The 15,549-nt window shown below is 44.2% G+C and overlaps 1 protein-coding gene across 1 annotated transcript in view; it reads left to right on the forward strand.

Moving 5' to 3' along the window:
* Window positions 1–2,475: 2,475 nt before the first annotated feature.
* The window catches only part of GSKIP (GSK3B interacting protein), a 65,193-nt gene continuing 52,119 nt past the window's right edge, over window positions 2,476–15,549 (forward strand). The window contains exons 1-2 of the mRNA XM_086937745.1: window positions 2,476–2,739; window positions 12,371–12,631. Of these exons, the coding sequence (XP_086793871.1) occupies window positions 12,374–12,631 (258 nt within the window). The 5' untranslated portion in view covers window positions 2,476–2,739; window positions 12,371–12,373. The remainder of the gene's footprint in view (window positions 2,740–12,370; window positions 12,632–15,549) is intronic.

Consider the following 15,549-nt stretch of genomic DNA (forward strand, 5'->3'; position numbering starts at 1 on the left):
AGTTCCCTCCTATCCCTTTTATTGTGCCTCAGTGGGATTTGAATCTAGTTCTGACATTTTTAATGGGTGCTCCTTTTGAGCCTCTTCATAAATGTCCCATGAGGCTCCTGACTTTCAAAACTGTTTTCCTTGTTGCGATAACCTCGGCAAGGAGGGTTAGTGAGCTTCAAGCTCTTAGTTCCAAGCCCCTATTCCTGTCCATTCATGCTGATCGAATGGTTCTTAGGACCAGGGCTGCTTTTCTGCCAAAGGTGGTGACTCCTTTCCACCTTGGTCAATCCGTTACCCTCCCTACCTTTTATCCTCCCCCTCACCCTTCCAAGGAGGAGGAGAGATTACACCGTCTTGACCCCAAGAGGGCGGTGTCTTTTTATTTGGACAGAACTAGAGACTGTCGCATGGATGACCAGCTCTTTATTGGCTTTGCTGGCTGCAAGAAAGGAAGAGCGGTTCATAAGAGGACTTTGTCGAGATGGATCGTCCTCTGCATTAAGATCTGCTACTCTTTGGCCGGTAAGGAACCTCCAGAGGGGATACAGGCTCATTCGACTAGGGCTAAGTCTTCGACCTCTGCATTGGCTAGAGGTGTGCCTGTAGAGGATATTTGTAGAGCGGAAACTTGGTCTTCCCTCCACACTTTCGCGAAGCATTACTGCTTGGATACCGAAGTCAGGAGGGACGGCCACTTTGCGCGCTCTGTCCTTCAGGATTTCCTGGTCTAGAAGAGTGGACACCCTCCTCCGGGAGTGGGGACTGCTGTGGGACTCTATTCACAAGGTGAGGAATCCACACGGCAGATGTATCTATCAGAAGAACAAGTTACTTACCTTCGGTAACGCTTTTTCTGGTAGATACAATATCTGCCTGTGGATTCCTCACTGACCCACCCGCCTCCCCGTTGTCCACTCTTCTATGCCAGTGTATTTCTAATGGATTGTTTTATTGTAAAATGTTTTATTGCATTTACTTCACACTGTGTGTGTTACTTTTATTTCTATACTGTGTATATTGTGTACATTTCTACTGTCATCGGTCCGTCCGTGTGCCTCGAAGGCACGGAAAAAAGGGCGGAACTGATGTCATCACGCCGGCGTGGGCCTATTATAGGCGTCGGTAACGTCAGCGGAGTCGCGAGCGGAGCCGTGTCTCTGTGACGTCCGCGACCACGTCGGCGCGAAGCTACAAAAAGAATTTCCGAATGTTGCTGACGCAAGGGGGATATTCACAAGGTGAGGAATCCACAGGCAGATATTGTATCTACCAGAAAAAGCGTTACCGAAGGTAAGTAACTTGTTCAAAAAGACCACTCAGTGCCACATAATTGCACGCCACACAATTACACTCTACTGAATACATCATACACTCCACATAACTACACGCCACATAATTACACTGCACTCAACGCAACATACACTCCAAATACCACTGTGTCACATAATTACACGCCACATAATTATACTCTACTGAATGCAACACACTCCACACAATACCACTCAGTGCCACATAATTATGCTTCATAACTACATTGCACTCAATGCAACATACACTCCAAATACCACTCAGTGCCACATAATTACACTGCACTCAATGCAACATACACTCCAAATACCACTCAGTGCCACATAATTACATGTCACATAGTTACATTGCACTCAATGCAAAATACACTCCAAATACCACTCAGTGCCACATAATTACACGCCACATAATTACACTCTACTGATTAGACTGCGCTCAATGCAACATACACTCCAAATACCACTCAGTGCCACATAATTACATGCCACAAAATTACACTCTACTGATTAGACTGCGCTCAATGCAACATACACTCCAAATACAACTCAGTGCCACATAATTACACAAAACATAATTACACTGCACTCAATGCAACATACACTCTAAATACAACTCAGTGCCACATAATTACACGCCACATAATTACACTGCACTCAATGCAACATGCACTCCAAATACCACTCAGTGCCACATAATTACACTGCACTCAACATCTAAGTCACGTAAATACAACACATATTGCATTACAAATGCTATAGGTGTCACATTTGCGAAAGTTAAAACTATTGGCATTGTAAATGACAAAGCTATTAATTTTGGTATTTTCAAAACCAACAGATAAATATAAAATTTGTCATTTACACTACCAACAGCTCAAACTTTCCTAATGCGAGACCTATTGCATTGCAAATGCTTGTTTAAGAGAGGCAACGCTATGCATGGAGGCTCTGACCCAGGATGGGCGCGTGCAGATATAGCGTGGAGCTTGCCCCGATGGACTAACATCTACCCCCTGGTAGCAGCTGCAGCACTTACCTGAATATACGCTGGAATCGATGAAGGAATTGGAGTTGGAAAAATAAAGAGACCGATGCCAATCCATCTGTCCCTTTTCCATTGCACTCACGGCGGAACAATGACGTCACTTCCGGCGCTCCCGGATGTGCGTAGGCTTTTGCAAGAGGAGCAGGGAGACAGCGTCTTGGTTGTTTCTTCCGGGGAAGACAGGCGACTTTTTCCGGGGCGGGTCTTTTTCCAGAACCAATACTTGGCAGCACATACTACACCCCTTCCTGGTGCAGTCCCTGCGTCTGTCAATCACTCGCAAACTAGTTTTCTAATTGCTTCAATTTGCCATCAGTTATTGAACTGTGGGAGTTGGTTAGACACAGAGGCAAAGCAGAGGTAATCGATTTTAAGGTCTTCATTGGGCAGTGTGAGGTGAGTTCACTTTCGGGAATGTTCGACCTAATTCTCGTGGGTGCTTTCATTGGCGAATTGGGCACTTCCCTTACGTTTGCTGGGTGGGTTGTGTTTGGTTTCTGGTAGATCTGCTCTTGCACGCTTCCTTGATCTTATCAGAGCGTACATACCGTTAACCTACGCACCGACTGCAGTGAACAGATTTGCCCTGGTGAGATTGCATCCCTATCTTACTGTCATCTCACTGAAGGCACCATAACATTGAAACATGTATACATTATATTTGTACCAGATATCTTCGCCTTCGTATGATATTTTATATTTACTTTAATTAAAACGCACTCGAAACATCCAAATTCCTTTTCCCCAAATCAGGCCCCAGTTCACCCGCAACATTTTCTAAAGTTCCTTCACTTGAAGGACCTAGGTGGCCAGTGATGGGATTTTAGCTACAGTTTCGCATTTTTGTTATTTGAGTAATACATAAGGTCTAGGCACTCGAATAATTGTCTAATAATTGTTATGCTCTCAATCTTGATGTACACGAAACCTCATTGTTATTTCTTTTCATTACTTTGATTACTATTTGATAGGCATTCACGCACATAGTTGTGGTGCCACAAAATGAGACATTTCGCTTTCCATGGCCATTGTATTTCCTATGTCCATTTTTTGGACTTGAAGTTTAATCCACAACCAGGCTTAGTCCAAGCAAATGTTTGTTATAAAAAATTGTTTGCAGACAATAGTAAGGTTGTTAGTTTACTAAATGTCCTTCAGAGATTATACTTGTAAATTTTCATTTCCTAAAATAAGTACATATGGGAGTTATAATCTTCCTGTGCTTCGTTTGAAGCACTAAACACAATAATAATAGATCACAGAGCACCCTGTATGTACTTGTGATTCGTTGTCTATCTCGGACACTGCATATTGGTGCTTCGTTTGAAGCACTAAACGCAATAATAATAGATCACAGAGCACCCTGTATGTGCTTGTGATTCGTTGTCTATCTCGGACACTGCATATTGGTTTCATCTGTCCTAAATATAATACGGTTCAACATAATTTTATTAGTCCGCTTTTGCTGTTGATTAATTTTATTCAAGTGCAGCTTATCTATTTCTGAAATTCATGCCCTCTACAACTGTATGTTTTTACTTATCATGGTTTTTATCTATAGCTTTAAGATCTAGTCTTTGAGATGTAATGTTTTATCTGTTGTTTTAATTTTAATCATTTCCCTAATTTAGGATGATTCATTGTATGTTTTTATACACTTTTATGAGGTGCATTGTTCAAATTGAATAAAGTAGTGTGTGTGTGTGTGTATGTGTGTATATATATATATATATATATATATATATATATATATATATATATATATATATATATATATATATATTGCAACAAGGTTGCCCTTTGAGGGAAGTCACACACCTCAGGGTATCCGCACACTGGACCTCAGGCGGCACCACCAACAGCATGCCACACGCAATCACGAAGCCATACGCGTTTCAAGCCATTACAGCTCTTGTTCACTGGCAGAATGAGGCAAGATGCGGGCTTAGCAGAACGTGTTTTTAATAAGTATATATATATATACACGCCCCTAGACGAAGTCGCACTCGCGTCGAATAAGTGGCAAAAGCAAAACTGTAAATCCTTATGACTTGGCATTTATCGCCTAACTCGTTTCGAACTCCAACAGATCGCCACAGAACATCAAAGGTATAATTACTGGACTGTTTTGGGCAAAACTGCAGCCCACTGAAGGGCATTGGAATATAATAATTTTTCTGGTAATATAACACCCAATGGGGAGAGAGATGATTTGAAACCATAAGTTGCATGATGCATTGTGATATGCGTGCACTTGCTGAGCCAATAAAAAGATCTAATGAACTAATTGATGGTTTTGAAAATCATTGTTGTACTTACCAACGACAGCCTGTGATCAAGAACTGTTTGAGTTCGAAACGCTTTAGGCGATAAATGCCAAGTCCAAAGGATTTACAGTTTTGTTTTTGCTACTTATTCGACGTGAGTGCGACTTTGTTTAGCGGCGAACTCTTTCTTTCATGTATATATTGCACTCTTTGTTCACAATCCTCCATTGTAGTTCGCCCCACTCATTTTATGCTTCAAATCTCTTTATTATTATTAGTAAAGATGCAAAGACAATAGAATTGCAGCAGTTCACAGGATGCAAGGGGCACAGAGGCTCAATTTGTGGCATCATAATATTGTACAGAAAGAAAGAAAAACATCCCCAACATCACCCCCCCCCCCCCCCCCCATCTTTTTGCTTTTCTAATGTACATTATGCAAAATACTAATCTACGTTACAAGGTTGTGTCTGGTTTGGAGTTAATATCCGTATTTGTCAGACTCAGGAGGCGGAGGTATTTTGGTTATGTCAGGTCCCTGAAATCTTTTGAGAAGAGAGACAAGTAGGGACTACATAGCTCCCCAAAAGAGGCGCCTTGGTTGGGGAGTGTCAAGGAAATTCTTTCCATGCCAAGGATGTACCATGGAGGATACAGCCACCCTTTATGGGTGTGCACTTTTATGGTGTCCCAGTGTGATAGTATGTTCTGTTGCTCAGCTCCTAAAGCCAGGCCAATCTGTCTACCCTGCCTGGATGTCAAGAGGTATGTGAGAGGGTTAGGTAGGCCTAGCAATATATAGGCAGGGGATCTGCATGTTGAGATGCGAGTCCATCTTGTCGATTATTTGCGTCCAGTAGGACTGAAGCCGGTGTCAGTCCCAGAGGATGTGTGTCAAGGTACTGTGTGTAGCACAGCTCCTCTAACATTCAGCACTATGGCTTGGGTTCATTCTGTGCTGTCAGGAACATGTCAACTACCAACACAAAGCGATCTTAATGAAGGTTTTAGTAAGTGATGAGTTGAACGCAGTGTGCCTTGCCCTGTAGTAAATAACTCTCCATTCCTTGTCACTCAGGTGCTTCCCCAGGTCTTGCTCACATCTATGCTGGCTGGCTTTGTAGGTGTGTCTGTTAGGCTGGATCAAAAAATTAACATAACTCAGAAGTGAGCTGTGTCCCTGATGTTTTAGTAAGTAGCCACATCTCACATGGCGTAAGGTGCCTATGGATGTTGGGCCAATTACTGGAGTGCAATAGCCAGTGACTGAGTTGTAGGTAAGGCAGTCTTTCCGTATCAGGGAGGCTGAAATCCACGCGCAGTTGGATGAAGGGGAGTATCCCTTCTACGTCAAACATATGGCCCATGGAGTGGAACTCACTTCGTCTCCATGTCGTGAATGCACTGGGGTTCAGCCCAGGAACAAAATCTGGGTTGTCAGTTTCGTTATAGGAGAAGGAAAGGGCATAAGGCCGAACTTTACACTAGTTTGATCCCAGGCTGCCATTGGTGCTCGTGGATTGGGGTTAGATAAAAGTTTTGGGGTCTATGCACTTTTTTGAGGCGGGGTGCCTTCCAGAGAGAGAGAGGTACCTGCCACCGCCTTGTCCTGAAAGAGCCAATGCTTTTCTGATTCGGGTTGGAACCATTCCAATAGACATCTCATTTGGGCGGCTTTGTAGTAGGAGTGCAGATCCGGGACAGCTAGTCATTTTTATTGCCGCTATCCAACCTAGCCAAGATATCTGAAGGTGTCTCGGTCACCCCAGCTCACTTCTGATCTGGCAGTAGAGAGATTGGTAATTGATCAAGGAAGTCAGCTGGAGTGTGGAGGCTAATTTGATCCCTAGGTATGGAAGGTTAATAGTTGTCCACTGGACGGGGTATTGGATCTTTAGATGGCTCACCAACGGCGTAGGTAGAGAGACTCTGGGTTTGCAACTTTTCCACATTGACCTGGAGTCCTGATGCCCGGCCAAAGTCTTCTAGCTCAGTTAAGAATGCCGGCAAGGCGGAGACAGGTTGATCTAGTGTCACCAGCATGTCATCGGCATATAGGCTAATGGTTTGTTGCTTGCCTCAAAAGACAGCACCAGTGATCTGAGGGTTATCTCAAATCTCTGGGCTAGTGGCTCCATGTATAGAGCGAACAGTAGAGGTGATAACGGTCATTCCTGACGTGAGCCCCTGCCGATTGAGAAGGGGGCAGAGGTATGTCCGTTGATCCAGATCATCACAGTAGCCAAGCAGTAGCAATTCAGGACTTTCTTCTTAAACGTTTTGCTGAAGTGAGTCGGGACCTGTTCCAGAAAAGGCCAATCCACCCTATTAAAGACCTTCTCTGCATCGATCGCTAGCAGCATAATCTCACTTAGAGTTTGCGCCACTTTTTCTATGATGTGTATTATGCGTTTGGTGTTGTCGTCGTTTGTCTATGGAGGATAAACCCAGTTTGATACCGGTCGATGATCAAGGGCATATGTGGGCCTAGTCTGCCAGTCAAGATACCTGTGAACAGTTTGAGGTCCACGTTCAGCTGAGAAATTGGCCGATAAGAGCCACACTGTTGCTTGTATTTGCCGGATTTGGGTACTAAAACATGCAGTGAGCATAGTGGAAGGAATTGCGCTGTGGGCAGCAAAGGAGTTAAATAGCCTGGTGAGGATGTGGGCCCAAGCATGGCAGAAAATGTTGTCAAAATAGGGGAGAATCCGTCTGGACCTGGTGCTTTTTCCTCATTTAAACAAGAGTTCGCTGATATGACCTCTTCAGGTTGGATATCGTCATCTAGGGCTTCCGTTTGGTCCGGGGTAAGTCGTGATGTATGTGTAGATTGGAAGTAAGGAGCGCTGGATCGAGAGATTGACTAGTGTATAATTGTGCATAAAAATCTTTAAAGGCGTCTGCTATGTTTGGCGATATGTACCCAGCCGACAATTTTCTTTCCCCTCCTGGCACTAACATTCACCTATAGCCCACTGCACTCTAGCTCCTACTAAATCGCCAGCTGCGCATTACAAGCCGGGCTTTGCTCAACTCATTCCCAGTGACTCCTCCCATGCTTCTTGCACTAGAACATCTGATTGTCAGTCCCTCCTCTGGCAAGCGAATCGCTCTTTTCTATACTACGATGCAGGAGAAAGCGCTCGTATGTGACCCTGGGGTACGTGCTGCCTGGGAAACGGATGCAGACTCTTACCCCCCATCTCCCCCCCTCATCTCTGCATTATAGTGGTACTGTTGCAGCACCCAATCTAAAGCTCTATGAACTATAGACTTCGCTTTATCTATTTCAGATTCCTCCTTTTGCACTTCCGTTCCCATTTCGCTGCTGAGGATGGAACTTGCAGAGGATGCACAATTTGATGTGCTGCCCTGCAGGCCACCTTCCTACATATTGCTTGGGACTGCCCAGAGGTGGCATGTTGCTGATCCCGCGTATACAACAAGACAGCCCAGATCACTGGTCATCTCCTGCAGCGGATGCTGATGGTGGCTGGGTGGGGGGCGGAGGGGTCCCCCTGAATCTTGGTGCCTCACTGCGATGATGCTTTTACTGGCTAATCAATGGTTGGCTATCCACTGGGGGAGGCGGCCTGTGCCTAAGACTGCTGACTGGTTACAGGATGCCACATATTGTCAGGGAACAGCTGTCTAAACTACTGGGAACTTATGCCAGCGCACTATCGGCCTAAAGAATTCTGGGCCCCACTCGCTCTGTATTTGCAGATGCTGGATGTGGCTGCAGATTTGGTGGATGTGGTCACCAACCGACTCCAGGGATTGCCTCTCATTTGTGAGTGACTTTCCTCTGAAATCTGCCATATGGCTGGCGGGAGGTATGGGGGGCCTCTATGCATGACCAACACTTTATTTTCTTTGATGTGAGCTGCTGCGGCTGCCTTTTCTGCTATGAGATCTATTGTATATGTCGGTCACTCTCGCAATGCTTTGCTTTCTGTAAGGTATGCTTTTCCCCCTTCCCCTTTTCTTCCTTATTAAAAAAATAAGTATTAAATCATGAATGTCCAAGGCATTTAAAAAATAAATAAAAGGGCATTAGTAAGACCGCATTTAAAGCGTGGGGGATAGACTCTAGACTCAACAACATTAGGAGAAAGTGAAGGCTCAAAAGAAGGGTGTGAAGGACACTTATGAAGGCATTTTGAACTAGAAAAGTCATATAAGCATAAACATAAATCGTAGGACTTGGAGCAATCTGAAGAAGTAACTGAGCCAAAAGAGCAGTCAGTTGTGAGGTATTGTGGTGCTGAGATGGAAGGTTGGAGGTGGTGTGGCTGAGATGGAAGGTTGGAGGTGGTGTGGCTAGCCTAAAGGGAGATTAGGCGGTTTTGGGACAATGTCAACACTACAACCATTGCACAGCAAGGGGTGACTAATGGGAATAAACTCGGTTCGATGTAGGTAAAAGGTTCGATGGTAAAATCGTGAATATAGCAAGTTCTGAGCGTGTCCCAGGCACACACTGATTTGCTTTTGGCATTAAATACCATTATGATTAGCAGCATATAACTCCAAATACTAGACCGTACCAAAAAAATACATCCAGGATGGCAGCCAAAGAAAAAGAGGAAATACTGTTGGAAAGATTGTGAGTACGATGTAGGGGCTAACATCTCCGGAGCCAAGCCCTTATTACAACCACATTACAGTTAGACAAGGGTAACATTAGCAGCAGTAACTCTCAGTACTTCAAATGCAAAATGGCACCACACTTAAACACCCCTATTGCAAAATTCAATATTCATTTAATAGCCCTAGAGAACATACATCTTTTTAAAAGCAAGTAAACTGCTAGTGCAGGCAAAAGAGAACAAAGCATAACTATTACCAGTGCGGCTGTACATCTGAAGCCATTAAATCGGGGATCTCCCACCTTTTCTGTATTAAGAGCTACTTCTTACCAGTGAAAACCGTAGGCTAAGTAACCTGCGTATTGTTACCTGACACCCCCTCGCTCAGCTTCATTGATTTTAAACCTAATGTCCATGGAGCCTGATAATACTGTGCTAGGGATGCCATGTGTATCAGTGAGTGCATGTTTTGTGGGGATGTATTGACGTGTGTGAATGAATGTGATTTATGGTTGACTGAGAGCCTGTTTTGTATGTATTTGTGGCACAGGACATACCCTTTGTCACAAAGGTACAACCATTTCTTTTAATGGGAGAAATTTAAAGTGCAGAAAAATGTTCTGCCAAAATGTTCATATTAAGGAACACTTTTCTGCACTTTAAATTTCTCCCATTTAAAAAAAAAAGGTTGTATTTTTCAGTTGTAAATATGATAGCGGGTCTACCAGCCATTAGGAGCTAGAAGCCTGCTGTGCGTAAATGCGTCACTTTGAAATGGGCGAAAGTTCAACTGACGAGTTAACTTTGTTTAAATTCATTACATAAACTCACCATTTTAATTTTCTCCCATGCTAAAGTGTCTTTAGAAACGGTTGTATGGCATTACAACGCAGGCTTTTACCCCGCATGCCATTACAACGCAGGGATTACAACGAAAGTCGTTACGACTTTCGCTGGAGGGCGCTGGATAGTGGAATAGTTTAATTTTCTATTCCAACTCCAGCCCACATTGACAGTAGGGAAGGTGTTGGATAGAAAATTAAACTATTCCCTATCCAACAGCGCCCTCCAGCGAAAGCCGTTGTAACGACTATCGTTGTAATCCCCGCATTGTAATGGCAGTGCGGGGTAATCCCCGCGTTGTCATGGCTGTTCCCCTTAAAAACAGCATGCATATTGCTCCCAGTGGCCCGTGGTCATGGTGCCGTATTTATAACAGGAACATACAGTCATTTGTTTAAATGAGAGTAATTTAAAGCGAAGAAACATGATTCATAGAACATTGGGACTTAATTGGCTTAATTTAGAGCGGAGATAAACATTAAGGCAAGCGTTCATAGAAACATTATTCTTCACTTTAAATGTCTCCCATTTAAAAGAAAATGTAATTTTTCAGTTTTAACCACTCCGCTGCGCCGAACGTTCCGCACTGGTGTGGAACGTTCTATTGCGCGGGCGGGGCCGGAACTTTCAGTGGACTTGCGCAGCACTACCGAGGTAGTGCACCCGACGCCCGCTAAACGTGCGCCGCACGGAAGGGATTAATTATGGCGCTGTGTCTACATGCCACTGGGAGCAAGGTGCCTGCTTGTTTGTAAATGTGACACTTTGAAAGAGAGAAATTTAAAATGAAAAATTAACTTAATCATTAAGTTAACTCTCCATTTTAAATTTCATTTAAAAGCATTCAGAAATATATCATTTTACTAGCAGCCCGTCCCGACGTTGTCCGGGAGCAAATAGGCTTCAGGGCCCCGCCCGCCCCGACGTTGTCCGTGGGTCCCCCGGAGCCTCCCTCCATATATTGCAGTATTATACCTCTATGTTTACTTTGTATGCTTTTGTAACCTGCACACGTCCATTTTTCCTCCTATACCTCTGTTTACTTTCGACGCTTTTGTAACCTGCACACCTAACTTTTTCTTCCTGTAATGCACCGTTTGGCTCACTTTTGTAATGCTCAGTTTGCTTCCTCTTGCTCACGATTGTCTTTTTTTGCTTCATTTTTCCGCCGCTCACCGTTCCGCCGCTCCTCACCGCCTGTCCGCCGCTCCTCGCCGCCTGTACGCCGCTCCTCCCCGCTCCATGTCCGCTGGTCCTCCTCGCGCTCCTGGACGCCGCTCCTCCCTGCGCTCCTCACGTCAGCACGCACGTCTAGGCCGGCGCTTCTTCCAAGTGACTACTTTTTTTTCCCGGTACATTTTTTAAATAACGTATATTTATTAAGTTTATATAGCCTATGTCCATCTGCACACTCTGACGATTACAACGATGTATCGGGTGTGTGGATTGGCGCTGTGGTTCCCGAGTTTACCGGCCTCAAAGGTTCAAAGTTCTTCCTTTATAATAGTAGTATAGATTGAAGAGTTAAATACCTCAGTGCTTCAGTTCTGAACCTCTGTGACCCACATGGGTCATCAATCTGAGTGAAGCACTGCTCATTATCAGGCTTTGCTATCTGCAGCCTGATGTGAAATAAACATAGCCTTTCCTTAACTTTTAAAAGGAAAACGCAACACTTATTTATTCCAGTGCTCCATTAAATATGAACTCAAGGCTGGGAGCTACTCTGAAGGTTTCTAGACCACTTCAAAGAAAATCTCGGCCAAAAAATAGAGGAAATGCTAATTGAAAGGTGGTGAGTTTGAGGTAGGTGCGTCATGCGGAGGAAAGAAACGCTAAATATTGCCAAACAAGTTGGTGTTCTTTTACCTCTGGTATTGTTTTTTTCATTCTCAATCCTACCTGATTCATATGAAAAGACAAAGTTCACAGAAAATACTAAGGAACGTACACCGAGCAGAAAGCACACTGTGGTGCAATTTTTGTTTGGATTCTATCAATTGTTAGTAAAGCTATGCTTGATGTTTTGTTGACTTGAGAACTAAACTGTTATTAAGATTGTTTTCTAAGATGAAACCATCTGTCAAGATCTTTTCCTGTGAAAGCCAAGGAGGCCTTTAAATGAATAACTGCAACTTTTTCATGATCTGCATGTTAAATCCCAAAACAAACAACCATTTTATCAGTATTTCCATCACATATGTAACCGCTCTTTCACATGAACATAGTCATACTAGCAAAAACTGACCTGTTAATGTATTGTTCTTAATTAGAATTGGGAGCTGCTTTGTGAATGTTCTTACATTTTTCCCGTCTCTGCAGAGTATGGAAGTGGACTTTAATCCTATTGATTTGCCCATTAACTCTGGATTTGAAGAAGATTCTGAATTTAAGGATTTTGACGGAGTCGACGTAAAAGACATGAGACTAGAAGCAGAAGCAGTTGTGAATGATGTTTTGTTTGCTGTTGGCAACATGTTTGTTTCTAAAAATCTGCCCAGTGCTGTGGATGTGGCATATATCAATGTGGAAATCAGGGAAGGCACCAGATACTGCTTGGAGTTAACGGAAGCTGGACTCAGGGTAAATGCTTTGATAAAATATTGATCTTTACTATATTTGCCATGTTTTATTTTTCATATGAACAATTACCATGAATTATAAGGGCACAACTAATTCAAACTTTGGTGTTAAGGAGGAAGTGCCTTTTTGCAATGCTTTAAATTAGACTTTATTTGTTTTACTTTATTTAACTGAAGATGTGTTGGGGGACCAAGGAAGTTGCTAAATGGAGTGTGTTTTGTGCCCTCTCCCTGTTCTTGGTGCTGAGGGGAGCCTGCTCTGACAGGATGAGGAAATAGGAGTATATGGCGGGAAGGCTGAAGGAGAAAACACTCTTTGCATCCCCCGGTGGACACTGAATGTTATACCTGCAGGGTAATAAGGAGCACGTCCGTTACTCACAGAGCATTAGAATATCTTGGGTGTGCACCACGCCAGGAGCTCTATCCTGGGTCACAGTGTCCATTGAGTGCAAGAGGACAACCGTTAATATCCCGCTCTAGCACGATCACTGCTAAGGAGAACACCATCAGTTTGTTGTCACCTCTGTTCCCAGCTTTTTCACTTACAGTTTTATTATTGCACTGCACTGCATTGTTCTTGTCCTTGGTTCTCAGGTAGGTGCACTGTAGGGCACATGCTTTCCATACACTGTGTTACTGCTGTTCTGATAGTAACATGTAGGTTTATGCATTAATCTCGCCAATTGCAATTTCAGCTGTTAGTATGTTTTAGTAATTACGATGGCATAATGAACATGGTACCTTATGCAGAATATGCTTGGAGCTTGCATTTTAAGCTCATTTAATTTCCCTCTGACATCCAGCACCCTGAGGACCATGTGGAAATTGAGACTACCTAGACACAGAAGGCATGAAGGTCGGTCTTCATTTCCGTGGCATAGGGACCTGCTTGATTTAGTAGCTTCTTGTATTATCTTTACAGCGTCAGTGTACTAAATGCTTATAGCGCTTTAACTCTTTACTTTATTTCCATGTATTCTGCTATCCGTGTTGCCTTTCCATGTCTCAGTGGGATGTGGATGCTGATAAAAGTGTAGCTGATTAGGTCTTTGAAAGATGACCAAGGTCAGCTGATGGTACTGCTCCACAACAGACACAGTAGTGATGAGAGGAAGACAAAGACAATTAGGGTAGTGGGGAGACATGCTGTCCTGGGTAAAGAGGAGAGCGGTACACCAGTCCAGTGTTCCCATGGTACGTGTGTTCCTCATCGTGCTGCTCCGCCCTCACCGGGGCTGTTTTCCTTTGTCTGAATGTCCTGGCCATACTGGGCAAACTTCCTTTAAACTCTGTGCCATTGATCTGTGGGGAATGTGGCGGTTGAGGTACATGGATAATACGGAGCAACATGAAGCTTGACAGTCTCCAGGATACAACATTCATATGTTTCACATCCGAACATAGCCTACCCTGAAAGCCTGAAACCCAACTGGAGCCCAGCAGACTAAAGCAAGTTAGAAACCAGCTTATTGGTTCTTGAGTCCAGGACCTTCACAACTTCAACTCAGATGACTGGTAATAGTTTGGTGTACTTTCTCAGATGGTCCTGAGATTTATTTATTTATTTATAGTGTTTTATATAGCGCGGACAAGACCCGTGGGTATCAGAGCGCTTTACATATGAGATTACAGATTGACATTATATAAGCAATTATAACAGCAAACATATATGGAGGTAGAAGGCGATATACTATCTAGGATGGTTACAAACTGACATATGACGTTAATAACTTGACATTATAGTAGCAATTAAAACAACAAAAGCAAATATGGAATGTAGGAGGCAATATGATGTCTGCTTCCTAAGTCTTCTGTTCTCTTTATCAATGGGATTTTCACCCAAATTCCCAGTCTCATGCCTTTCAAGCCCTTCCTGCTCATTCTGTGTGCTGTGAGTTTTTTTTTTTCAAAGTTTACCTACTCTTGAACCAAGCAATTTCTCATTGATACAATTTGATTACTTTTGTAGAACTTTCAGGCCTTTCCTAAAATTTAAAGCCTGAGATGTGCCCCTTGAATAGGACTCCAATTGTGTTTTTAGGTCTCGCCTTTTGTCGATGCGCATGCGCATCGAGCAAAGCGAGACTATTGCGAGTTATCCACTCTTTATCCACACTGCAAGGAATCGTGGCGATTCCTTGCAGTGCACGATAAATTTAAGGTCAATGCGCATGCGCATTGAGCTTATGCGCATGCGCATTGACCTTAAAAGTCACGGGCGCGTGCACGTCCGTCTTTGTTTACCCCTCCGCCCCCTCCCGCCGTGTCGCATTTCTCCTCCCCCTCCCCTCTCTTCCTTTCGTCTTCCTGCCGTGTCGCACCTCTCCCCTCTCCGCCCCCTCCCCTGCCCGCCCCCTCCCGCCGTGTCGCATTTCTCCTCCCCCTCCCCTCTCTTCCTTGCGTCTTCCGGGCCGTGTCGCACCTCGCCTGCACGTTTTCGGCAAGGAACTTTGTCAGCGCTTGCTGGGCACTGCCAGTGATATTCACTTTCACTTTGTGCTGTGGTAGATCACGTGACGTCTGCCACTGTAGGATTGTACCTGTGGACAAAGTGCTAGTTGACACGTGGGCTTTGGAACTAGAGTCACGTCGTCAGTGTCCTTTGAGTGGAGCAGACAGCTATGAGTGGTATTGTGGGGGCAGAGAGAAGCATGTGGTGTGGTTTGTAGTCCTAGCAGGAGTCTGCACTACAGTAGTGCCTCCCTACTTCGACACTGCCTCGGCTCTACACCTTTCCTCCCTCTCTCCCTGGCAGCCTCAGCTCTGCCCCGCCTGCCTCACCCCTCCTCAGCGGCGGCATCTATAAACCCCGTGGTTGCGTGTGTCGGTGTTTGTGCTTTGTAATGCAAACTCGTGGTTTGTAGGTAATTGTAATGTATTCTTCGCTTGAATTCGGAGTTTCTAAGCTGAGGAATG

Source organism: Lissotriton vulgaris, chromosome 9, assembly GCF_964263255.1.
Source record: "Lissotriton vulgaris chromosome 9, aLisVul1.2, whole genome shotgun sequence".
Classification (NCBI taxonomy): domain Eukaryota; kingdom Metazoa; phylum Chordata; class Amphibia; order Caudata; family Salamandridae; genus Lissotriton; species Lissotriton vulgaris.